At 43.4% G+C, this 25736-nt stretch overlaps 1 protein-coding gene across 1 annotated transcript in view; it reads right to left on the reverse strand.

Moving 5' to 3' along the window:
• Window positions 1-19383, reverse strand: part of IL1RL2 (interleukin 1 receptor like 2) — a 30589-nt gene extending 11206 nt beyond the window's left edge. The window contains 8 exon segments of the mRNA XM_058668308.1: window positions 2314-2450; window positions 3671-3800; window positions 6593-6664; window positions 13541-13700; window positions 16850-17045; window positions 18216-18450; window positions 19123-19192; window positions 19306-19383. Coding sequence (XP_058524291.1) covers window positions 2314-2450; window positions 3671-3800; window positions 6593-6664; window positions 13541-13700; window positions 16850-17045; window positions 18216-18450; window positions 19123-19192; window positions 19306-19383 — 1078 coding nt within the window.
• Between the last annotated feature and the right edge of the window lie 6353 nt (window positions 19384-25736).

Consider the following 25736-nt stretch of genomic DNA (forward strand, 5'->3'; position numbering starts at 1 on the left):
TTCTAGTGATCCTGTTTCTGACAAACAACAAGTTTCTAAACTGCAGGTGCCTTCGACAAAAAAAAGGGAAGTAAAATGAAGAAGCTATGACCTCATCGCTTCTCAAAAAGAGGCTTGGTGTTAAGTGAGTGGTGTTCCTAAGAACTTGTGGTAAACAGACTGCACATGACCAAAACTAGGTGGTGTCTGTGCAATGTGGAATGGGAGCTGGTAGGAAAAGAGATGCGTTTAGTGAGTGCAGTTTTCTAAATGAGCCTGAAACAACGATTGGCAGGTGTTGGTGGGTACCAGGTTTAGTGCCTCTGAGCCTGAACCTGGCCTCAGGATCCTGCTTCCAGGGTTCATCAGCCTGGAAAGCTATACTGGCCAGCTTCAGATGAGGTTACTAAAGGAGAAGCAGACTCTGGGCTGTGGCAGATGTCGGCTGTCACCACTCCCAGGATCATGGAATCTCAAGCAGGTGCCATGAGCAGTTTCCCTTCTTTTCTCTCAAGTGCATCTCAGGTCGTTTCCTCAGCTCTAAACCAGTCTAGAGTTCAGTGAGGAGCTTTTGAGGCTCAAGAGGGGATGAGATGCCAGCAGGTTCTGTCTTGCCCCCTGGATACAAAATGATCCCATTCTCCCCAGTTTAGCACTAGTCTCGAGGTCAAGTCCTTTATCCAAACTTCCAGAAGATCCACCCAACTGGGACAAATAAAGGAGATCCTACTGAGACCGAATGAGGAGGCTCTGGATGCCAAGCCAGAGGAGTCAGGGCAAATGGAGAGTGGGCACTGGAGTGCAAAGAGGGGACAGGCAAAGCTCCAGCCACCTTGGGAGAAAACAACGCCATAACAATCACTAGGACAAACTGAACCAGAAAAAAAAATCTCAAAGCAAGGCAACCATTTGGAAACAAGAAGTAAAACCTTCCAAATAGCACTTGATAATGCCCAGAACTAAGGCAAAAACAAACCTAGATTTTCAAACCAGTTATTGAAAATCTTTCTCTCTGTTGCTCTGCTTTCAAGTAAAATTAAATAAATAAATAAATAAGCTAAAATTGGGGGGGGGAGGGAACTGCCGCAGGTGTCAGAGAGAGATGGACAAACGCGGTCAATCATGGATCAGGAGAGAAGCCCCTGAAAGTGACTCTCTGATAAGACAAAGCCAGGGAGAGACCAGAAATGACCAGTGAAAGCAGAGCAGTCTAAGGCTCCTTCCATGTGAGCACCCAAGAGGGCTTCCCAGGAGCCCAGGGTGAGGAGAGAAAAGAGAGAAGGTGTTGTATATCTGCTTAATGCTGAGACAGCTGGGGACGAAGTGACCTTGGCCTCCAGGGCACAGAAGTGGAGGAGAACGAGCTGCTGCGGTTACACCCTACTTGTAGCTATTCTAACAGAGATGAGGGATCCCTCCAAGGAGATAAGCTGGCCAAGGCCAAAAACAATATCTGGCAGCTCCATCCGGCAGCCTCTGTGTTTACTGTTAAGGTCTAGGAAACCATTTCTGATACAGTATTAGCTAGATGCATGAAAACAAGAGTGCAGGAAATTAGCAAAGTCGAGAGACATTAGGGACAGTAGCAAATTCACAAACCCACTGTCTTTCATGTAGACACTGACTCTCTCTCTCTCTCTCTCTCACACACACACAAACATACACACAGAGGGAGGACAATCACTGGGACAGAATTTGATGATTCACACAGCATTGGAAGCTGCCTAGTCCACTTCCCCTGGTATATTCTGCATGTGGAGCTGCCCTCCAGGCTCTGCTGTCCCTCTCTGGCCTGCACTCTGCAGCAGTCACCTCCAGGGAGAAGCCCTCAGCCCTGGACCCTGTTAGCAGTGCAGTCCGTGTACACACTTGTAATTGAAAGTACTCCTGCTCAAAAAACCAAAGTCCTGCCTCTATACATTGACTTACAATGTAAAACGAGACAAAATCAGCCTAGGCATTTTTATTTGTACAAGATCTTTTAAAATAAATGTTCTGGAAGTAAAAATTACATGCAAATGGCTATAGAAGTTGAGCAATCCAGTTCCATGAGGAGAACTTCCATTTTCTAAAATGTTGACGTCCCAGTGTATATTAATGTGACATTTTCAAGAATACTATAGTAAAATTATGGCCCTATAACAAGAACATCAGCTCTGCATCAGCTCTTCCCTGAATTCCTTCAAGTCTAGTTTCTCTATTTAACATCATGTTAACACTGATAAGCCTAACTGCAAGGGACTATTACTTCTGTAATATCACATCTATTTCGTATGCATGTTCAAGCCATCATTTGGAACACTCCGGACAGGAAAGAACATGCTGGAATTTTACCTGGAAGTGTTAACATAATATATGCTGCAGACACTCCAGCATGGCATGTGAAGGGGAGGCCGTAATCTTCCATTTTCACCTCTAAGAAAGTGATGTTCATTGTGTAGAAGATATACTCTTCAAAGGGAACAGTGACTCTGTAAAAGAAAAAGTGAGTTGTCAATATGTAAATCGTGTTTACTTAACATATTAGGGTATTTCAAAATGTTCAGAATTGAAAGATGTTTACTTTTGTAGAAAGAAAAATTGAAACCCACACATTTGAGGAGTCTTTGAAAAGCTCATGAAAAATAGATTTTGTGAGAAAAAAAATGTATGGATTTTAAATTTATTTTGCAACAAAATAAATTTATCTTTGAATTCTGTAACACAGAATATGAAATTCCCTCATATTTTCTCATCTCTATTCTACAAGGAAAAAGCTTTCTCCTTGAGAACACTTGAAACTATCATTTTTTATCCTAAGAAAACTTCAGAAGTGACTCAGTACAATATGTGTGTAGATGATGCAGTTCCAAATTTTCATTTTCTTGCTAAAGGGACTTCTCCTTTAGGTATTCTAACTTGCATTCATAGTTCTTCTCCCTTCTGCTTTCAAATTATACCAGTCTAAGTGGATCTACTTCACTCAACTAGCCAATGACTGCATCCTATCCCCGCCCCTCCACTCACTCCACCCCTGCCCAATACTCTCAGTGTTGGTGCTTGTTGGCCTAACACTGAAAGACCTGTGATTCATGATATAACTGAACAGAGAAAGGACTACTTTGAGTGGTGGCAGAGATGGCTATCGCTGTATCAAGGCACGTTTTCTGCTTTGCTGCATCTCCTTATCTAGGCTATAGGCCAAAACGATAACAAGAATGTCTCACACTTCTTTGAACCAGGGGCCTAGACACCTACAGCACTCTTAGCTCTTTCAAAGAAAAGGCCATGAGGAACAACGAGGCAGCAGTAAGAACACATCTCTTTTTTATTGGAAAGGCAGACCTACAGAGAAACATCTTTCATTTGCTGGTTCACTAACTAAGTAGCTGCAACAGCCAGAGCTGAGCTGATCCAGAGCCAACAGCCTCTCCCAGGTCCCCAACATGGGTGCAGGGTCCCAAGGCCCTGGGGCAGAGTGCACTGCTTTCCCAGGTCACAAGCAGGTTGCTGAATGGGAAGTGGAGCAGCCAAGACAAGAACTGACACCCATATGGGATCCTGACAGATGCAAGGTGAGGGTCTGCTGACTAGGCTATCGCCCTGGGCCCAGAGCAAGCACTGTCTTTACAAAAGCAGTGGTAACAGGTATGACTTTAGATGAAGAAGTCCTTGCTAACTTTTAGAGAAGTCAGAAAAGCAAGGCACTTACTCAATTCCTTCCCTGACGCGCTTGGATTCGCTGTAGTAATCGTCTACCCACGTGTCATTGACCCTCCAGCATCGCAGGTTTGTGTTTTCCTTTGTGTCCGTTATATTACAGTCCACAATGAGCAGGGAGCCTACAAAAATGATGTCATGAACATTAAAATCCTACAAATGTCTCACTTTTTAAATACATTTTTAAAATGCACCTCGCTTTGGAGACTTGAGGATTTTTTTTTTTTTTTTTGATGATTCAGAAATATCCCGTTGGTCCATGTTACTCCCCCAGACAGGTGGGAGGATGTCCAGATGTCTGCTGTACACACACCTGCATGTGGTACCAGATAGCTGCTCTTGATGAACATTCCTGTAACACTGGGCACGCACCGCAAACTCCAGGTTTCTAAGTCCAACTCCAGAAACCTTCGGACTCTATCCTTCCCGTCCTTCCCTAATCCTCCTTCCACACATGTTTCCATTCACCATTAGCAGATTTGCATTTCCACTTTCACCCCACAGGCTTAATAAATCCTACCTCAAGTTTCAAGGAGTACTCTAGGTGGATTGTTTAATGCATTGTGAAGTATAATTGCATATACAGTAAAAAAAAAATACAATAAATAAGTGCAAAGCTAATGAATTCTTATAGGGCAGTAACCACACCACCTTCTTATCATCCAGAAAAGAATTCACTGTTAGAACCCCCAGAAGTTCCTCACACACCTTTTCCCTATCCAAGGACTCAAGTTTCCATTGCTGAGCATTTGGTCTGTGAAATTCATTCATGCTGTTGTATGTAGTTATGCTTCATTCAGATAACAGATTATGCTACTGACTGATTTCTTCTGTTGCCGTCTGCATGTTTGTACTGTCTCCAGTATTTGCCCACTATGCCGAAGCACCCAAACGACTCTCGTGTGCATGTTTCCTGGGGGAGCATGCATGCCTCTACACCAGTCACATCACTAAATCACAGGTTACGCCCAGCTTCCACAAGACAGCACCAACCTGCTTGCTACAGGATCGCACCTGTACTCTCCCATCAGCAGCAATGAGCCATCTTCTTAATCACATATTCTACAGCACTTGATACTGTTGCATTTTAGCCATTGTGTGAGTTAAGGTATCACAATGTGAATTCAGTTTGTATTACATTTGATCGCACACTGGCAAGCACGATTTTTGTACTTTCATTGGCCATATGGATATCCTTCTTGCCTTTTTTCTCCCCCTCAGGAATAATTCTTTTATTTCTTAGAGACAAAAAGAGTGTTCCAAGCAGAGGGAACAGCAGACAGAAACACTCTGAGGAAGAAGAGGCTTAGGAGGTTCAAGGCATGGCAAGCCAACCAGCGCGAGTCTCTCCTTGGGCTTCTCTGCCCTCCAGTAGAGCTGCAGGGAGTTTATTGCTCTTCTTCCTTATCCCTTTGGTCTTCTAGCCCAGTTCCAACTCTGCAGCTTATCATTCTATTCAGATTTTTTTCTGTTAATAAACTCATTATTCTCTACAGCTGATCTTTTCTAGCTTTTAGTTACACATTCTATGAATTTTACTTATGTCTAAGCTTACTAATGCTAGTGATATTTTAAAATACAAACTTGTTTACAGAGTACATAGCATGAACTTAGATATGAAGTATCCTCTGTCATTATCTTCTAAATACTCCATAACTATTCTGGTTTGATTTAATGTCTAAGAAAATACTTAATTAGAAGATGGATTTACTGTTTCCTTTTTAGCCTTCTTCAAATTGTTGACAATTGTATGTATTTACAGGATATGAAGTGATTTTTTAATATATGGTTCAACTGCAGAACGATTAGGTAAAGCTAACTTACAAATCCAACACTTCACGTAAATGCAAATGAGATGTTGTTTTGTTGTTTTGACCTCAGTTATTGTTTTGACCTCAGTTATTGACTATATTGTACCATCTGCTGTGTGTAATTCCCTCTCCTGAACTCCATGTTTCTCACAAATTTTTATGGGAACACTTTAATTGTGTTATTATAGCATTCAAATCCGTTCTGCTATAATTTGCTTAATTAATCTGTCAAAGGCAGAATTGAAACAACTGTTTTCTTATTGTATTGTCCGTCTATTTCTGAGGCATTTAACTTTACACATTTTAATGTGCTGCTATTTGATACCTTAAAGTTTCTACTTTGAGAGTCATAATACTCTGCATTCACATAAAATGATCCAACTTGTCATGCAATTCTTTTTGGCCTTGAAAGATACATTATTATCATAATGAAAATTTAATGTTCTCAACCTGATTTTTTGCACCAAATTTTGCAAGAGCTAACTTTTTTCCATATATTTACTTTCAATATTCTTGGTCATGCATTTCTAAATAAAAGTTTCTTTGAGAATAGCCTGTAATTGTATTTTAATATTTTAATCACTTTGGGAATTTGTTTTTTAACATAAATTTTGCTGAATTTGGTTACTTTTTTCCTTGATTACGTCTAAGGTGATTAACCTTAAGTTGAAAGCAATGGACCTCTTTTTCTCAGATGACAAACTGAAGTAATATTTACTGATCTTTTCTACTCCTTTAATGTTTTCCAGTGTGAAATAATAATCCAGATTTCCTAATCAGTGATAACAGAAATAGTTTATACAATGTGTAATGGCTTTCAGGAATTATTTTGCATTTTCCTTGCTTTTACATGAACATATTTACAGTGATCACTTGGATTCACAGTGCACACCTCCTGATCTCTGATACCACTACTTCCCCAAGCTGCAGCTCACTTAGTTGTATTTGGATGGCTCTTCAGATGAGCTCATCCACTCCCAAAACGAAGCCAGAAGTGAATAGGATTTGTGTTTATTCTTTGAATTCAGGAGATATACAAGGTTAGGACACGTAGTTAAAGAGTTCTGTCCTTGGAGATCCCAGTAGTTTGAATGAAGACTCACCAAGTTCTACTTCAATTGAATTGTTTTTTGGATAAATGATTTTAGGGATTCTTCCTCCATTTCCAATTCTTTCTGCTAAGAAATCACATCCACAGAAAACAGTGTTAGCATCACACAAGTCGCATCCCCAGGTGCTTCAAGGTTTTGGTACAGACAGCAGAGCACAGCAGAACTTCAATGAACAGGGGTCAAAGAAAAAGAAAAGACAGCGTGTAACAAAATCTCATTCCACAAATGCACATTTTTTTAACCAGAAAATATTGAACTGCTTAGAAAACAAATGGAGCTGAGTTACCAAGTATGTTCACTTTGACAATTATATACTTAGTGTACGTATAAATTACATTGTATTGCAAAATCTCATTAACTACTAATCCAAACACGCTGTTCAAGCAGTAACTGTGAGTAAAGCTCTGATCTAGTCCACAGCTGGAGAGAAGTAAGAACTCTATTGTTCCATATTCAGTTCCGCTCCTCCCTCCTCCTGCCCGGCATCTCACATTCTTTCACAGCCTTTCCTCTTCTATATCCTCCTCATCACGTCATTCCTACCACACACATTATGACTGATTCTTTGTATTCAATGCCTGAGTTTCCCACGCTTTTTGTCATTCTCCACTCCTTCTCCATTTGTTTTTTTTTAAGATTTGTTTTATTTTTTAAAAGACTTTACTTGTTTATTTATTGGAAAGACAGATATACAGAGAGAACGAGAGACAAAAAGGAAGATCTTCCATCCGATGGTTCACTCCCCAAGTGGTCACAACACCTGGAGCCGAGCCAATCCAAACCCAGGAGACAGGAGCCTCTTCTGGGTCTCCCATGTGGGTGCAGTGTCCCAAAACTTTGGGTCATCCTCCACTGCTTTCCCAGGCCACAAGCAGCGAGCTGGATGGAAAGTGGAGCAGCCAGGACTAGAACTGGCACCTACATGGGGCCCCGGCATGCTCAAGACAAAGATCTTAGCCACTAGATCTGGGCCCTAGATTATTTTATTATTATTATTATTATTATTATTATTATTATTATTGGAAAGTCAGATATACAGAGAGGAGGAGAGACAGAGAGGAAGATCTTCCATCCGATGGTTCACTCCCCAAGTTGCCACAACAGCTGGAGCTGAGCTGATCTGAAGCCAGGAGCCAGAACTTCTTCCGGGTCTCCCACACAGGTGGAGGGTCTCAAGGCTTTGGGCCGCCCTCGACTGCTTTCCCAGGCTACCAGCAAAGCGCTGGATGGGAAGTGGAGCAGCTGGGAATGAACCAGTGGACCATATGGGATCCCCATGCACGCAAGGTGAGGACTTTAGCCACTATTCTACCACGTCAGGCCCTCCATCCCCTTTTTTATTTGTCAACCGAAATAAAACCATCACTTACTCTCATATTCCCCCTGCATATTTGGTGTGAGCTGAATAAAAGCTATAGAGATAAGGTGGAAAAAATGCCAATGTGCATGTCTTTTATGGTGTCCCTAATACATAGGTTCCACAAAGTGTTCAAATTGAGTAAGTTCCAAATAAAATCTATCACAAGCTAGTTGATATATTACCACCCACAAGATCATACACATGTGAAGTCAGGAAGTCATTCTAGGCCACAGCTTCTCATTCATGCTTTTCAACCTAGTTGATAAGTCCAACATAATTTACCTTCTAGCATTTTCAGTCTGTATTTTCTTCGTCCCTAAACCTTCTATTATCTACAATCTCATTCATCGAACATCTTCAGCTACCTTCTAAAGATCAGTGACTGTGAAAGTTCTATCTCCAGCCTTTCTCCTGAGCTCTAGATCCATAAATGCCACAGTGTATCCTCTATCTCCTCTTGGGAGCACACAATCTATTTCTTATACAACGTACTAACGACCAAACTCATGCCTTCGTGCTTCAAACAGATTTTCTTCCAGAGGTATCTCGTTTCATTGGATAGATCACCATCCAGTCCCATGCCCAGAGGCTTAGATGCCCCCACCTGCAATGTTCCTCATCACCATGTTCAATTCACTCTCTCACCTGTGGGATTTACCTTGAATGGTACCTTGAACACATTTACATCAATCCAGCCTCAGTCACATCACATTACCTGGGCCTGCTTATCTCACCTGCACTTCTATTCCTGCCCTGACCCTGTGCGGTTCATTCTGTACACAGCTGCCAGTCTGTTATTTAACAAATTAAAACAATGCCATGCTGTTCTCCTGTTTTCCACCCTTCTGGCCATCTGCCATTGTTCTTGGAATAAAATCCACAATCCTTGCTTTGAACTGCAGGCTCCTGCTTGCTCTTGGCCCCTGACCACGTCTCCAAATCTATCACCTACTACCATCTAACACCATTTGCCCTATTCCCCTTCACTTCAGTCCAACACACCTTCTTTCCTGTATCTTCATATTGGGTTACTCCTTCATTCTGGAAGAACATTATCCTGTCCATCACTCAGTTAAAGCACACTGGCTGTCAGCATCACAGTCATCAGGCAGGGTTATCTGACCCACTGCATTCTCAACTGGTGCCTGTTTATTTGAATCCATTTCCTTTTCAATTAGTGCACTAGTATGCTCAAGAATTGCACATCTCATCAGTGGATTATCTGATTAATCTCTGTATCTCCCATGTCAGACTGCAGAGCAATGGTTGTTCCCGTTTTCCTCACCGACACATTTTCTCTTCCTATCCCAGCCTGGTCCTAACAGGCAGTTAGTAAAGAATCGCTGAAGGGCTTCCAAAGAAACTCCGCAGTGTCTCCAGTCAAGACTACCAACACTCTTCTCAACATTGCAGGAGCCTCCAATAGCCACAGCTATCCAGGCTTCAGCAAGAGTTCCTCTCAAAGCCACCAAGGCTGATCTTGTCCATCACAAATGAACTCTGCTACTCTGTGCTTGCACCCACCTGAAGGTTTTCCACAGCTGTGTTCAAAGGCTTACGAATAAGTGGCCCTCTTGAACTTGTCCCTGATTAACTTCCTGGTCTCAACACATTCCTCCTCACCTCATATTGCCTTACATGTTAATGTAAGTTGTTGGAGATAAAATATAAACCATGATGTTTAACATGTTCTTACTTAGTTTTATATGTTTCTCTGTCCAGCCACCCTCATCATCGTCTTCCTTTACGTTTAGACATTTCATCCATTTTTCAAAATTCAGCTGAAAAGTTCGTTTCTCTTAGAAGCCTTTCAGAGCAGTCAGTTGCTATCTTTGTTTCTCCTTCTTGTTCTGCTCCCATGAAGACTGTCTTAGCACTTTATCTTTTAGCATACAACCTTAAAATGGCCCATTCATATCTCCAGATTTACTGCCACTGGACCGGAATTGCCTCAATAAACTAAATGAGGTTTCTCCTCTTCTGAATGATCCTTATCTAACACAACCTTTGATTTATAAAAATCATAAGTAAGTATTTATTGGAAAGAATGAGATGCAAGCCTTTGGAGCCAGTGACCTGGTCAAGCATTCTTTATTTTACTTTAGAAATTCCACCTTTGCTGTAGTACCCACTGGTGAGTGCCAGGACTGGAGCCAGCCATGTCAGTCTGGGCAAGCAGCACATGCCAGTGAGATCCGTTGCAGGGAGTGGGACTGGTAGGGAATTTGGGCAACTCCCTTGCTAGGCTCAGGTTGGTAAGTGTGACAGCCTGGGTAACAGCAGGCTAGACCAAGCTGGGATGTAGCACATGTTGGCACACATAGGAGCTGGGTCCCAGGGCAGGCCAGGCAGGGTCAACCCACAGTATATACTGGCACAAGTGAGAGCCAGGTTGAGGTGCAGTCCAGGTCAGTGTGTACTACAACACCTGCCAGTTCACATGAGGGCTGGAGTGGGCCAGGCTGGGTCAGGTTAAGCCAGGCTCTTGTGCACATCCATAGGTGCTATGGCTTAATTCAGCCCGACTCACCCAGGAACCAGCCCTCACGCATGCTACCAAGTGCTGCCACCTCCTTGTCCAGCCTGGCCAACCCCAGCCCTGGTTCTAGTACTCACCAGTAGTAGGTACAGCCTAGCAGAGAAGTACCCACAGTTCCCCTGCCAAGTATATTCCCAGATCTGGATCTTGTGCCTGCCAAGGGTACTATGGTCCAGCCTGATGACTCATACCCAGTCCCAGCACTTACCAGCTGATTCTGTAGCCTAGCTGGCCCCACCCATTCTGACTCTCATGCAAGCCAGCAGGTTGCAGCTTCCAATCCAGCTCCTGGCTAATGTGGCTGCTATGGCAGCTGAGGATGACCCAGCTACCTGAGGCCACACTATCCACGTGGTAAACACAGGTGGAGTTCAGGGGTCCTGTCTTCAGAAGCCTGGCCCAGATTGCAGTGACTTGGAAAGTGAGCCAGCAGATGGAAGAGTGATCTCTTGCTCATACACTTTCACGCACATCTGCTTGCCTGTTCTCATCCTTATTCTTTCTCTCCCTCTCTGTCATTCTGCCTTTTGAACAAATAAATCTTTTAAAGATTTATTTATTCTCATTAGGAAGGCAGATCTACAGAGAGAAGGAGGGACAGAGAGAAAGATCTTCCATCACTGGTTCACTCTCCAAATGGCCACAATGGTTGGAGCTGAGTTGATTTAAAACCAGGAGCCAGGAGTTTCCTCCAGGTCTCCCACATGAATGCAGGGCTGGAGGATTTGCTGTCCTCTACTGCTTTCTTAGTCCATAAGCAGGGAGTTGGATCAGAAGTGGAGCAGCCAGGATACGAACTGACATCCATATAGAGTACGGGTGATTGGAGGTGGAGTCAGTTGAACCATTATGCCAGCCCCAAACAAATGTTTTTTAAATTCCTTCTACTACTCACATAAAACTGAAGTATTGTGAACAGTTTATCTCAGTAACTAGATCATTGCCTAGTCTAGGGTGGGTACTGGGGCTTAGTGCTTCTGGGACCCAACTGTGAACAAGGTGAAGAATCAAGAAACCACCAGTACGAAAGTCATACTTTTTAACATAATTGGGGCCAGTGCAGAGGCTCAATAGGTTAATCCTCCACGTGCAAGCACTGACTCCACTTCCCATACAGCTCCCTTCTTATGGCCTAGGAAAGCAGTGGAAGATGGCTAAAGCCCTTGGGCCCCTCCACCTGTGTGGGAGACCTGGAAGAAGTTTCTGGCTCCTGGTTCTGAATCAGCTCAGTTCCAACCATCACAACTATTTGGGGAGTGAACCAGCAGACAGATCTTTCTCTGTGTTCTCTTCTCTGTAAATCTGTCTTTTCAATAAAAAAATAAGTATATCTTTAAAAAGATTCAACATAACTAATATTCTCAATAAGCAGGCAGCAAAGAAAGTTTAAATCAAAGATTACGCTGTTTAAATCAAATAAGCTATTGCAGCAAAGCATACTCATGGGCGAAACAAGAAGGACTGAAAGTGGGAGGGACAGGGATGGAAGGCAACGACTGTCCATATCCTGTAGAATAAAGCATGCATCCTGTACTGACCTGGAGCCTCTCCAGGCCTCAGCAGGGAGCCAGCTGGGATGCCCAGAGCCCTCAGAGAATTCATATCTGCCAACAACTTGGGTACCCCCAGGACTGAGATTCACATTGAATAAATATCTAGCCTTTTGCTATTTCAGTCTAGATAAGTAAATAGAAGGCAGCTCTCTCCAGGGCCAGGGCTATGGTACAGCAGTGGAAGTCACTGTTGTTGTCTACAATGCTGATATTGGTAGTTCATGTCCTGGCTGTTCCAGCTCCCTGATAATGTGTCTAGGAAAGCAGTAGATGACCCAAGTATGTGGGCCTCCACCACCCACACGTGAGGAGATGAATGGAAAGCAGTTCTTGAATTCATCCTAGCGCAACCCCAGCTGTTACAAGTATTTGATCATACGGTGAGTGAATTACAGAATGAAGGGTGATTCTTTCTTTCTTTCTTTCTCTCTCTCTCTCTCTCTCTCTCTCTCTCTCTCTCTCTCTCTCTCTCTCTCCCCTCCCACCTCTTGGTAAGTCTTCCAAATTTAAAAAGGAAAAGAGAAAGGAAGGGAAGGGAAGAAGCCAACTCTTCCAGAAGAATAAGCAAAAGGCAACAAGAGTAGAAATCCCTTGTCCGGTGTGGATTGAAGGGAAAAAGCTTGTTTGAGCACGAAGGGCCAGAGTTCTAGCTTAATTTTGACACTGACCAGCTTTGTAAACTTTGATAATCTTGAACTAAATTATTTTTAGATTTTTCTCTACTACTAATGTTCTGTTTTCAAGCCTCAAGGGTGTGTGTTCAGGAGAACTGAAACCACGTGAGCAGTTGTTCATCCTAAAAGCAGATCTAGAAACCCTGAGCTCTGTGGAGCCTGAGGTAGGAAGGTCAGTGTTGGAATGGAACAACAAAATACAAAAGTGAGAGCTGGGTTAACCAAGATTTGACTTAGAATAAGTGTTCAGCTTCTAATTAGGCCAGCATCCTATATCCAACATATTTAGCTTCATTTCCAATCCCAGCTCCCCACTGATATTAATCCTGCTGGGCGGCAGGTGCTGGTTCAAGTAAATGGGTTCTTACTACAATGTAGGGGACCCAGATTGAGTTCCTGATTTATGACTTTGGCCCCTGCCCAGCCCCAGCCATTATTGTTACTTAGGGACACTGCTAGTAGACAGGTATTCTCATTCTCTCAAATAAATACATGCATAAACAAAACTTTCCAGCAAATAATATTTATATCTGCCAGCTACTGAACCATTAGATTTTGTCAGCCACTCCAAAATATCTGCTCTGTGTACACGAATTTATTTAATTTTTGCAACTTAAGAGTTTTCAGTATTCTTTTGCAGATGGAAAGCCATCTCTCCATCACTCTTTCTATCTTCAGATTCTAGCAGTGACAGGATTGGAAGTCTACTACCCTTTAACAAAACCAAGATTTAAATCATTGTGACCAAAGCCTGCAGCCAGCCAGCTCACACCAAGGCAAGAGAAGTCAGGTGACAGGCATGCATACACTTACTGGTGCTTACAGTGATGACATTTAATATATTGTACTCTTTCCCCAGATGTGTCAGTCTTGCTGTACATGCGTAGCTCCCCCTATCCTCTGCTGACACATTGCTCACAAAAAGTTTGGATCCAAAAGAAGTAAACCGGTCCGTCTCGATCCTTTCACAGTCCTAAATATAGGAAAAAACACAATTCAATGGATATTTGAGAGTACAAATGACATTCTGCATTAGCACCATCCTGGGGGAATTAAAAGAGAGAAATCTAGATGATGTCTAGACCTTGGCTAGCTTATAGTCCAACACGAATGTAGTAGACAGGAAGCAGATAGGTAAATAGATACAGGTACTATAGATAGATAGAGGTAGATAGATAATGCATAGATAGATAGATCGATAGATAGATAGATAGATAAATTCTACACCTATATGCAAACACATTTACACAGGTTGGGCAAAGAATTCTTGATCTGTCTAAAGGCATCTCTATATTTAATGAAGAATATTTTATAGGCTACAATGAGAAATGTATCAAGTCTAATGATATGAAAAGAGTCCTGAACAGGCTGGAATGAAGATCTCCCAGGAGGAGATGAGACTCGGTAAAGACCAGGGCAGAAGGACATGAATGGATAGAGATGTCCTCCACCCTAAGGGGCCAGCTCATCCTACAGATTTCGATCTCATGGTGCCAAGCTGCTCTACCAAGGCTACAGGGCTTGGCAATGATGACCACTTTAACTGGGTTACACTTTCTGCACCTTTTTGTTTGTAGAAATCCAAACTAACTCTTTACCAACATACTCCTTATGGCTCTGAACAGCAGTCACAGAATACTAGCCAAATATATGCAGAACAGGTGTCATATAACTCTTAATTAACCCAGGCCTCCATTGTATCAACCAAGAAAATACTCCGTGCTCAACCAACCTAAAGTCAGGAATGCTTTTTTTAAAAATATATATATTTGTGTATTTGTATTGCAAAGTCAGATAAACAGAGAGAGAAGCGACAGAGAGGAAGATTTTCCATCCATTGATTCACTCCCCAAGTGGCAGCAATGGCCGGAGCTTAGCTGATCCGAAACCAGGAGCCAAGAGTGTCTTCTGGGTCTCCCATGTGGGCGCAGAGTCCCAAGGCTTTGGGCTGTTCTTGACTGCTTTCCCAGGCCACAAGCAGGGAGCTGAAAGGGAAGCGGGGCTGCCAGGATTAGAACCTGCGCCCATATGGGATCCCAGCATGCACAAGGTGAGGACTTTAACCACTAGGTTATCACACCTGGTCCCAGGAATGCTTTTTACCTACCATCATCCTCAGCAGTCATAGAGGACAAACCTCCCCATTCGCATCTCCTGTCAAAATTACATAACCTCCTTCCTTCATCTCCTGGGCCCACTGCCCAACTCTTTCTCAGCCCCCTTCCCATTCTTGCAGGCAGTTCTAGTCTACAGCCTTACTGCTTGGCTATTTGAGTCCATTCATTCCTTCACACCTTTGGGTTCCTACTCCTTCTTGTGCTGTGAGAGAACCTGGTCATACAGGAGGAAGATGCAGCCTCTCAGAGCAGATAGCTCACAATCCGGTCACAGAAAGCAAGCACATAAACCTCAGATTAAATATTTAACCGTGTGAGAGTTGAGTTCTCTCCTTACTTAGGAAACCAGAGTTCTCTCCTTACTTAGGAAACCAGAGTTTTCAGTGTCACATCTCCTTCTCTACCACCTGGAACAATGCAAAAGGATCACCCCATATTTGAAACTCCATAATAATAGCTAAACCAGCATTACCTTACTGATGTGAAATACATCTTCCTAGAAGTTTTGGGTTATTTCTACAAAAACATTCTGCATGGGAAATCAAGTTATAATCAGATAATTGCTTACCAAATGGATGGAATTCACAGATAAAAGTAAAATGAATGAAGGCATCAGAACCTGATAATAGGAGGTTGGCTTCTTTGGGGGACAGATAAAAGCAAATTTTGAGTCTAAGGACTTCAGGGCCGCCTCTCTGGGTAGCATTCACTATAGTACCTAGACAGGCCTGATCTCTCAGTCTCCCTGTCTGCTTCCATTGTTGAGCAGTTCCCTTGCTGATCAACTCATTCTTTCTTTCAACATATCCATGGGGAAGCAGGAGTTGGGTCTGGTCCATTTCCCTCATCCAAGGACCTGAATTTGATTCCCAACTCCAGTCTCTGAGTGCAGCTTCCGGCAAATGAAAATTCTCGTTAAAAAAAAAAATTGGGTCTCTGTCACCCACATCAGAGACTTGGCTGGAGCTGCCAGCTCCTGGTCGGCTACAGAGATTTTGTGAGCAGAACCGGCATCTAGGAGCATCCTTGTTTGTCTCTCTCTCTCTCTGCTACATAAGTGACAGACAAGCATACATTTAGTCATGCTAACATTCAGTCATGTTAACATGCTGTCCCTCTAAGTGACTTGAATGCAAGTGCCTATTCTAAGCCACCAGAGTATGTTTTCAGAGAACAAGAAGTAATCTAAAAAAACAAAAACATGAAACTTACAACAGGGAAGGTCAAAAAGTCACACATAATCCCATCATCATTAGAAAAAATTAAACTCAAAAAAGAAACTGCATGATGCAGACAGTTGTGTTGGCAAGTGCTAACACAGGGAAAAGTGAATTCCCACCTTTAACAGCCACCCCATGCTTCTTCATGCCAAGGATCTTGGCTTCAATGTTAGCACGTGCCAACACAATCCAGCAGTGTGTGTGAAGCTCAAAGCACCAGGTCAGGGAGATGAGACTAGCGGGCTCTGTGTGCATAAAAAGGAAGGAATCCAACTAGTGCTTCATTTGATTTTGCAGCGTTAAGCAAGTATGATGCACATGCAGTGAACTAGTGATGCAGTCCACAAGTTAAGGAAGGTGACAAAGCAAAGAACAGGAGCCAGGAAAAAGGCTTTCCCAGAGTGACTTTATCACTTGCAATGACTGAACGATATGTATGTAGCAGCCATTCAAACAACAGACTAGTTAAAGTTAAGGGGGAAAAACAAGAATAGCCACAGATAGCCTGAAAAATAAGAATAATTGAGGGATATCATGGGTCTAAAATAACAAAATACTATAAAGCTGTGGATGACAGAAGTTTAAAATAACAGCAGGGTAACATTAACAATCAATCTCATTAACAACTCTGCGTTACAAGAAAAACGGGTGTCTTCAAATAAAAAGAAAAGCACATCAATAGGATACAGATATAGATAGATAGATAGATAGATAGATAGATAGATAGATAGATAGATAGATAGATGATAGATACACAGATATAGATATAGATATAATTCTTTTACCTTATACCATGTTATTAAATCCAAAACACAGCTCTTGGGAAAGTACAGGTGACAGGTCAAACTCTCATCTTGTCCAACATGCAATATTTGTTTGTACTCATCTGATAAAGTAGGTACATTCCTTCTGGAAGTGTCACACCAATATCTTTCCAGAACTGTTAGGTTTATGTGTATTTGATAGCAGCTGTCTGTTTCCCTGTGAGAAAACAGCAGATTGAAACCTTATAAACTCAAGCAAACACGAAGTCAAACGACTTGGCACATTTTCAAATCTTTCCAAACATTTTCGAGACATTTGGCCAAAACACTTCTCCCAAAAAATAATATCATGAAATAAAATAAAATAAATCCTATAGATTATTCATTATAAAAGAACAAGAGGAATTTATTTACACAGTGGAGAAACTGAACAATATGTCAACAATGTATTGAGCCTGCCTAGTATGCAGAAATGCCAGATCTGACTTAGAAAGGGGCATGGCCATCCTGGGACACAAACGGGGCTGGCAGTATCAACATGGCATGGGGGTTCAGTTATTTCCACTTCAGCCCCAATCGCCAGCATGACTTCTGTTTTACAGAAAAAAAAGAAACTAAGGCTTGGATAGCTCAAGTAACTGATAAAGTCATGAAATTAGTAAGACACAGTCAGTCACATGCTGCCTTCATATTAAATTTGGTGCACATAGAATTGTACTCAGGACTCAAAAGTTTACAATTTGAACTCTCTCTCCCTCTGTGTCTCTATCTCTGTCTCTCCCTCTCTTTCTCTCTCTCACACACACACAGTTTTCCACGCTTCAAAAGGTGATCTTGAGTGGAATCGATAGTCCCTTTGGCCAGGCACAGATTTTCTGTCCGATACAGGGTTAGTAGACTAAACTGTCGCCTGTCTTGCCTGTGTCATTCATATACCTTAGTTCCTGGCACAGGGCCACTCTCAGGGGTCTAAAACCAGCAGAAGCTCACAACTGGTACAGCCCAAAATACGCACCTTGTGAAAAGGACTTAAAGGAGACTCAGTTCTAGTCATCACAGAAACTCAGGCCACTCTACACAAGACTGCAGCAGTAACATCGGAATAAACACACTCTGTGGGCTGCTGTGGTTTGCAGGAGCATTTCAATTTTAAAAAGAATGCATTTTATATTCCCAAACTATGAACAAACCTGTTCTGTTCTAAAATGTGCTATCAATCTCCTTCAAACCTTTGTAGCTCTAACATTATTCCCCAAGTGAAGTTTTCTATATTTAATAAGAACTTTTCTAAAAGAATCCACATATATGAAACTGATATAAATGAGTTGCCTCTAAGTTAGCTATTGGAGCCTGTGTGAGTCACTTTTGTTTCCCATGAGGAACTTACTCTATGACACACTGGTAGATGCCCGAGTCCTCCCATGTCAAAGGGAGAAACAAAATCCAGGTCTGGTCCTGGTGAACTCGAGAATCTGTGTTTTGGGACACTGGGATTTTGCTAGAATTTCTATACCACAGTACATTCACGTTCCCAAATGTTATGGGAGGGTAAGTGCAGTTGAAAGCAAAGGGCTGGCCAATGGAAGGCGTCTCGTCTTGCATACCAATGTCCTTGCACGTATCTAGGGAAAAGAAGAAAACGGTGTAAGCGAACAACAACGAAGAGTCTAGTCCTGTGTTCAGTACCAGTGCTAACATAGGACTCCGGACTTGGCCGAGAAATTGGAAATGTTGTGTGAGTTTCCTGAAACTAGCCCCGCTGATTCCAAAACAGAATTCTAAGGTCTTCCGTGGGGCAGACCTTCTCCCTCCTCCTAATCCTGCCCTCTGGAAGGATTTCTTGCTTTGCCTGTATTCTCCATTCTTCATTCCCTCCTTCTGTCTGCATCAGTTAACCTATTCAGTGTAAATTATAATCGCATCCCGGAATGGATTGTTCCAAAAAACGGGGGGCGGGGGAAGTCACTTTTAAAGTTTGCTTCTAACCAACCTGGAAACAAAATAATCGCCGTGACATACAATAGCGGTGTATACACGGGAGCGTCCTTAAGACTCCAGTCTTAACTTGCACGTTTGCTTAACTTCTCCCTCTCCCTTAAGTCACCTCACTGCTCCCAAGTGACCTCTAGAGCTGAGCATCACAGGGCGGGGAAACTAAACCGGCTGCTTTTCCACCCGGCATTTTCAATTCGGCCAGCCGGGGCATTGTCACCAGCCAGGTCCAGCCAAGGACCAGAACGCAGGCGCGGGCTGGGCTCGCCGTCCCCGAGGCGGGGGAGTTTGGTCCTACTTACCTGCTCTGATGTACCATGGAAGCGCGATGGACACCCCGCAGAGCAGCAAACACCGCATCTCCACGTTGGTCTACAAGGCAGAGAGAAGCAGCTGAGAAGCGCAGGCGCAGCGCGGGGCTGGTCGCGCCTTCTCCCCTGGCCCCAGGTGCCCGCTCCAGCCACGCTGAATGTTCGTATACTTACCCAGGCCACTGACCTTCCCTTCCGCTCCCAAGAGTGTCGCACCTGAAGCTTTGCTTTCTCTCTCCAAAACTGAGCCATTTCCCTTCTCCTTCTTACTCTCTGTGCCCAACTCTGAGCTTGCGGAAAGTTGCAGCCCCGCCTGGGGAGGTCAGCCACACGGCTAAGGCATCGCCTCTGCCACCCTCAGCCAGGTAAGGCAGGCGTCCCGCCGCGCGGTGCGGCAGCTGGGGGTGCTGGAAGACTGCCTGCAAGCCCTACACTCAGATGATCCTTGGAGAGGTCCGTTTGGGTCCCAGCGCCTCGGGGACAGGGAGAGGAAAATCGAGGATGAGGCTTGAGGGTGGACGCGAGTCGAACGCTTCAACCAGAGACGCAGTTCTCCCCCATCCCCCTGTTGGCCATGTGTGTCCCCATCCCTTGCTTCCCAGACTCACACACTGTCACCTCTTCCGCCCTCGCCTTTCCTACCATCAGTGCCCCAATGGCGGCTGGGCTGAGATGCAGACTGTCCCTCGCCGAGTTCCGCCTGCCCGCGGCGCTGGGCTGTCTGCGTGGGATCACTCGCGAAGTGCCAAACCTGTCGGACTTGCATGCGGCATCCCCAGGCCTGGATTCCTCCTTGCCAGCGTGGGCGGGGCAGGACTACCTTCCCGGATAAGGGCAAAAGAAGGAAAGTGGCATCTCAGTAGGAAGTGGGTGGAAAGTCTTTGTGCCTGAGGTTCTGGCAGCTACCAAGTCACCAGGGCTGTCTGCCAACGTCTGTTCCAAATTATCCTTGTAAATGAATTCTTCATTCTTTGAAATCCAGGGTGGGTAGTTACCACATACCGTGCTTTGGCCTTGTAGAAGGTGCAGGAAGTAGTGGAAGCTACACCAAGAGGTTTCTTTTGGGATATTATGAATCTGTCCCCACAGGCAGGTCCCTTAACTTTTATTTTTAGCTTTTATCTTCCATCAGCTGGTTCACTTCCCAAATGGCCACAATACCTTGAGCTGAGCAGATCCGAAGCCCGGGAGCCAGGAGCTTCTCCTGGGTCTCCCACATGGTACAGGAACTCAAGAACTTCAGCCATCCTCTGCTGCTTTCCCAGGCTACAAGCAGGGAGCAGGATGGGAAGTGGAGCAGCTGGGTTACGAATCGGCACCCATGTGAGATGCCAGAGCTTGGAAGTGTAGGATTAGCTAGTTGAGCCATCACACTGACCCACAGTGCACTTTTTTAGTTATAGAGATTCCCACCTTTTCATATCACTATTTCCCACTCCCCCAATATTATTATACCAATATAGCCCTCCAGTAACAGTTACAAGTTCAACATTCTGCTATGCACGTGTGCCATGACATTGTAGGTATAGACAAAGATAGAAAATTTAGCATCATAATTATTGAGGTATATTTAACTGTTTCGATGCGAGTCCCCCCTTTATTCAAGAACAGAAACGCACACTGTAACATATCTTCACTTCCAGGTGTCTAGTCTTCATGATACAGTTCATCTTCAAAAGTACACACACACACACACACACACACACACACACATCTTGTTCACCTGTATATCTACTTGTTTTGTATTTTGCATGGATGTTGCCTTGTATCAGAGAGAATATATGATATTAGTCCTTTGGGGATTAGCTTATTACACTGAGCATAATGTTCTCTATTTGGGACCACTTTGTTGCAAATGGTAGGATTTCAGGTTTAAGTAACCCCTCCACCTTAACTTCTCAAACAGACATACCCTGATGCCCCTCACTGATCCTGTGCCCAAAAATTCCCATTGGAACCATATTAACTGGGGCTTGTCAGCCTGGCCATAGGGAGACACTGCCCAGGCCAGGGCACCATTGGGAAAGAAATGTGAACTCCAACTGATGTGGTGTGAATAGGCAGGTGGCTAGACAGCCCTAAGTGACCTGAAATACATGATCACCTCTTTACCGATCAGTGTAAAAAGCACCCACCTTACCAGGATGCACCTGTACCTCATGGGAGAACAACAAGAGAGAAATGCCATGCTGAGCACAAGGATATTAAATTCCACCTAGAATCCCCAGATGGCTGCACTTAGGCTAAGGTGCCACCCCCCTGCCTCATCAACAAAGGTTGAGTATTTCTCTCTGTGGAGTGCCTCACACTCAGGTGCAAATGTACATTTTCTCTCTTGCTGTTACGTGAGTCCTGTTTCTACCTGTGTACTTCTGTATGTCTCCACTTAGAATTCTTAATTCTATGAGGGACAAGATCCTAGATTTAAAATGAAGTTATCTTTTCATAACCACCATTCCACAATGAATTGGAGAAGCTATTTCTGGTGTACTTGGTGGCATTAAAGATAGGGAGAAAAAACAGGCTTGGAACAATCACTGTGTTAATAGTGGAGGTTCCTGGGAGGAGCTGAAGGCCAGTGATGTGTACATTTCTACACTCGTAGAGCTATTGGTGATTCTGGGGTCTGCATGGTGGCACGTCAGGCTAAGCTTCTGCCTGTGGTACCAGGATCCATTTGGATGCCAATTCCAGTCCCGGCTGCTCCAGTTCTGATCCAGCTCCCCCTGCTGAAAGTCTGAGAAAGAGCAGAGTCTGGCCCATGTCCTAGGGGCCCCTGAATTCACATGTGAAATCCATAAAAAAAACTCTATGCTCCCGGCTCCAGACCAGCCCAGCTTCAGCCAGTATGGCCATTTGAAAAATGAACCACAGATGAAGATCTCTCTTTCTCTCTCTCTGTAAATCTGCATTTCAAATAAAAATACATTTTTCTTTAAATGCATTGAGAATCCCAACATAGATATGTCTGTTGAAACCACTACATTAAATGTTTTAAAGGAGGATTTTTAAACATCTACTTTCCTATTTTAACAATTCAAAATTCATTACATGCTCACATAACTATCGTACATTTTATGGATCATAACTATGCCTTCTAAGCAAACTCCTTGAGGAAAGTAGCCTTGTTTTGTGTCTTTGCAAGATTTTGAATGTTTGCTTCCATGGGAGATAAAGAAGATTCTATCTGCTTTTGCATTCAGTATTTTGCTGTATGATACAGCACAGTGTCTGTGAAGAAGTCCACTGTTCACAAGTGAAAGAGTGTAGAAAGACATGCGGAGCAGAGCATCTGACTTTGACTCAGCAGTGAAGACACTGTGAATTCACTTCGAATTCTGGCTCTGATTTTCTTTTCCAGATTCTTGTTAATGCAGACCCTGGGAGAGAGCTGGGAGATGCTTCTAGTGGATGGCTCCTTGCCGCCCACATGGGAGACCCAGGATATGGAAATACTCTCCTACTTAAATTAAAAAAAAACAGCAAGAGGGTCCGGCGGCGTGGCCTAGCGGCTAAAGTCCTCGCCTTGAAAGCCCCGGGATCCCATATGGGCGCCGGTTCTAATCCCGGCAGCTCCACTTCCCATCCAGCTCCCTGCTTGTGGCCTGGGAAAGCAGTTGAGGATGGCCCAAAGCTTTGGGACCCTGCTCTCACATGGGAGACCTGGAAGAGGTTCCTGGTTCCCAGCATCGGATCGGCGCGCACCGGCCCCGTTGCGGCTCACTTGGGGAGTGAATCATCGGATAGAAGATCTTCCTCTCTGTCTCTCCTCTCTGTATATCCAGCTTTCCAATAATAATAAATCTTAAAAAAAAAAAAAACAGCAAGAAACTACAACATTTGCTGCAGGTCTTCAACTGCAGAAGGAAGGAACTCAAACATTGTTTGCAGAGGTTCCAAGTACAAGTTCAGATTTGATTTATTTGATTTATTTTTTGATTTATTATTTTTTTTATTTATTTATTTCATTTATTTTTTTCATGATCAATGCTAATTTGCACTGAAACAAAAGAACTTTATTTTCCCTCTCTGCGTTCCACTTTCCACTTTTTTTTTCCCAAAGAATTATTTTATCTATTTGAAAAACATAGTTACACAGAGAGAGGGAAGGAGATAAAGAGAGATCTTCCTTCTGTTGGTTAACTCCTCAGATGGCTGCAATGGCCAGACCTGGACCCAGGCAAAGCCAGCAGCCAGGACGTTTTTCAAGGTCTCCCAAGTGGATGCAAGGGCCCCAGTACCTGGATCACCTTCCATCCCCCAGTCAATAATGGCAATGGGTATGGTCCTGAGACTTCCCCCCGGAGTACTCCCCTGAAGGGAGCAGCCTCTGGAACCCAAGCAGGCCCAGGGACAGCTCACCACGTGCACGTGGTGGATGGAATCAGGGATCCAAGCATGGAGAGGCCTCAGCCTGGCACCCATCAGCAGCTAGCAGGCTGCCGGAAGTTTCAACCCCCAGATCCAAGGTCACACCCCTCCCCTAATTCCCTCCCTCTCCACTGATTTCCCCCATATTATCACAATAGTTTAGCTCTTCATAACCAGTCATAAGTCCATCAATCTGCTTTTTAAGTGTATCCTGACACTGTAGGTATGGAAAATGGCAGAGTCCAGCATCCTGTTGGCAAAATATATATAACAGTTTCATTGGGAGACCATCTTTGATTTGGAAGTAGAGAGGCATATATTGCCTTGTATCTTCACATCTGAATATGACAGACTCTATTACACAGTTACTATACATCCGTTAAATGAAAAACCATAAAACAAAATCAGCAATATGAAGAAAAACAGGAAATTTGCAACATGAAGTTAAATAACATGTTACTGAATGACCAATTTGTCGCTGAAGAAATGAAAAAGAAAAGAAACACCTTTTTGAATAAAATGATGCACCTACATGACCTATGTGTCACTTTATGAAGAAATTAATAAGAAAAATAATTTTTTAAGAATTGAAAATAAAATTTTTTTTATTTTAAAAATAATAAAATAAAAGTAATTTTTTTAAGAATTGAAAAAAAAAAGAATTGAAAATAAAAACAAAACATCAAAACCCATTAGATCGGGCCCGGCTCGATGGCCTAGCCACTAAAGTCCTTGCTTGAAACGCTCCAGGATCCCTTATGGGTGCTGATTCTAATCCCGGTGGCCCCGCTTCCCATCTAGCTCCCTACTTGTGGCCTGGGAAAGCAGTCAAGGATGGCCAAAAGTCCTGGGACTCTGCATCCATGTAAGAGACCTGGAGGAGGCTCCTGGCTCCTGGCTTTGGATCAGCTCAGCTCCAGCATTGTGGTCACTTGGGGAGTGAATCATCGGAAGGAAGATTTTCCTTTCTGTCTCTCCTCCTCTCTCTGTATCTGACTTTGAAATAAAAATAAATAAATCTTTAAAAAAAACATAAGTTGTTGCAACAGTATTGAAAAGGATAGTTATAATATCAGGTGCTCACAAAACGTTAAAATATCTCAATTAAGTGATCCAATAATGCAGCTCAAGGACTTATTAAAAAAGGAAAATGAAAGAACCAAGAAATGTGAAAACCACAGCAAGTAGAAATGAAACTAAAAAAAAAAAAAAAAAACCCTGTAAATTGCAATAAGAAAGAGCTATTTTTTAAAGATTTATTTTATTTTTATTTTAAGTCAGATTTACAGAGAGGAGGAGAGACAGAGGAAGATCTTCCAACTGATGGTTCACTCCCCAAGTGACCACAATGGCTGGAGCTGCGCCCATCTGAAGCCAGAGGCCAGGAGTCTCCTCTGGGTCTCCCACGTGGGTTCAGGGTCCCAAGGCTTTGGGCCGTCCTCCACTGCTTTCCCAGGCCACAAGCAGGGAGTTGGGTGGGAAGTGGGGCTGCCGGGATATGAACCGGTGCCCATATGGGATCCCGGTGCGTGCAAGGCAAGGACTTGAGCCATTAGGTTACCCAAAAGAGCCATTTTTAAAGAAGATGAATAAAATGAACTTATAGCCAACATAGCTAATAAAAGCCAAGAGAGAAAAACAAAAACAAAGTTAGGGGTGAAAAGAGAACATCACAAGAAACTAGAAAGGTGATCTCTTGATGAATGGGTCCTTTAACTAATCCCCCTTGAGAAATATACAGATAACGCATCACCTTCCATGAATTAGCGGTAAAACAAGCACCTAAACAAACATGGAACACACTATCTACTGTAGCACAGTTTCTTTTTTACGATTTTTAAACTTTTAATAAGTTTATTTTATTTTTGGCGGTTTTTACATAGCTGAGAACGGCGTACACCCATGTGGACCACTGACTAGGGCAGGGAGGGCTGAGACCCAGGTAAAGTGGATGAGACAATGAATTTTTTTAAAATACCCCAAAATAAAAGTATCCTTTAATTTCGTTTTCCATAAACTTTTGAACTGCCCTTAAATATCTATAAGGTGCCAAAATCTGCCTATCTCTCCTCTGTGAGGCTGGGGACGATGGAGCAAATAGAGCCAGAGGGTGGCGCTGCAAGCATTTGGTTCTTCCTCTTAGCCCCACCCCGTGTAGTCAGTGCAATCACTCACTCATCAGCTATCCCTGTGTTGCCCATGATGCGCCTGCTGGTATTCTGAGAACTCGAAAT

This window comes from Ochotona princeps, chromosome 8 (assembly GCF_030435755.1).
Source record: "Ochotona princeps isolate mOchPri1 chromosome 8, mOchPri1.hap1, whole genome shotgun sequence".
In the NCBI taxonomy this organism is placed as follows: domain Eukaryota; kingdom Metazoa; phylum Chordata; class Mammalia; order Lagomorpha; family Ochotonidae; genus Ochotona; species Ochotona princeps.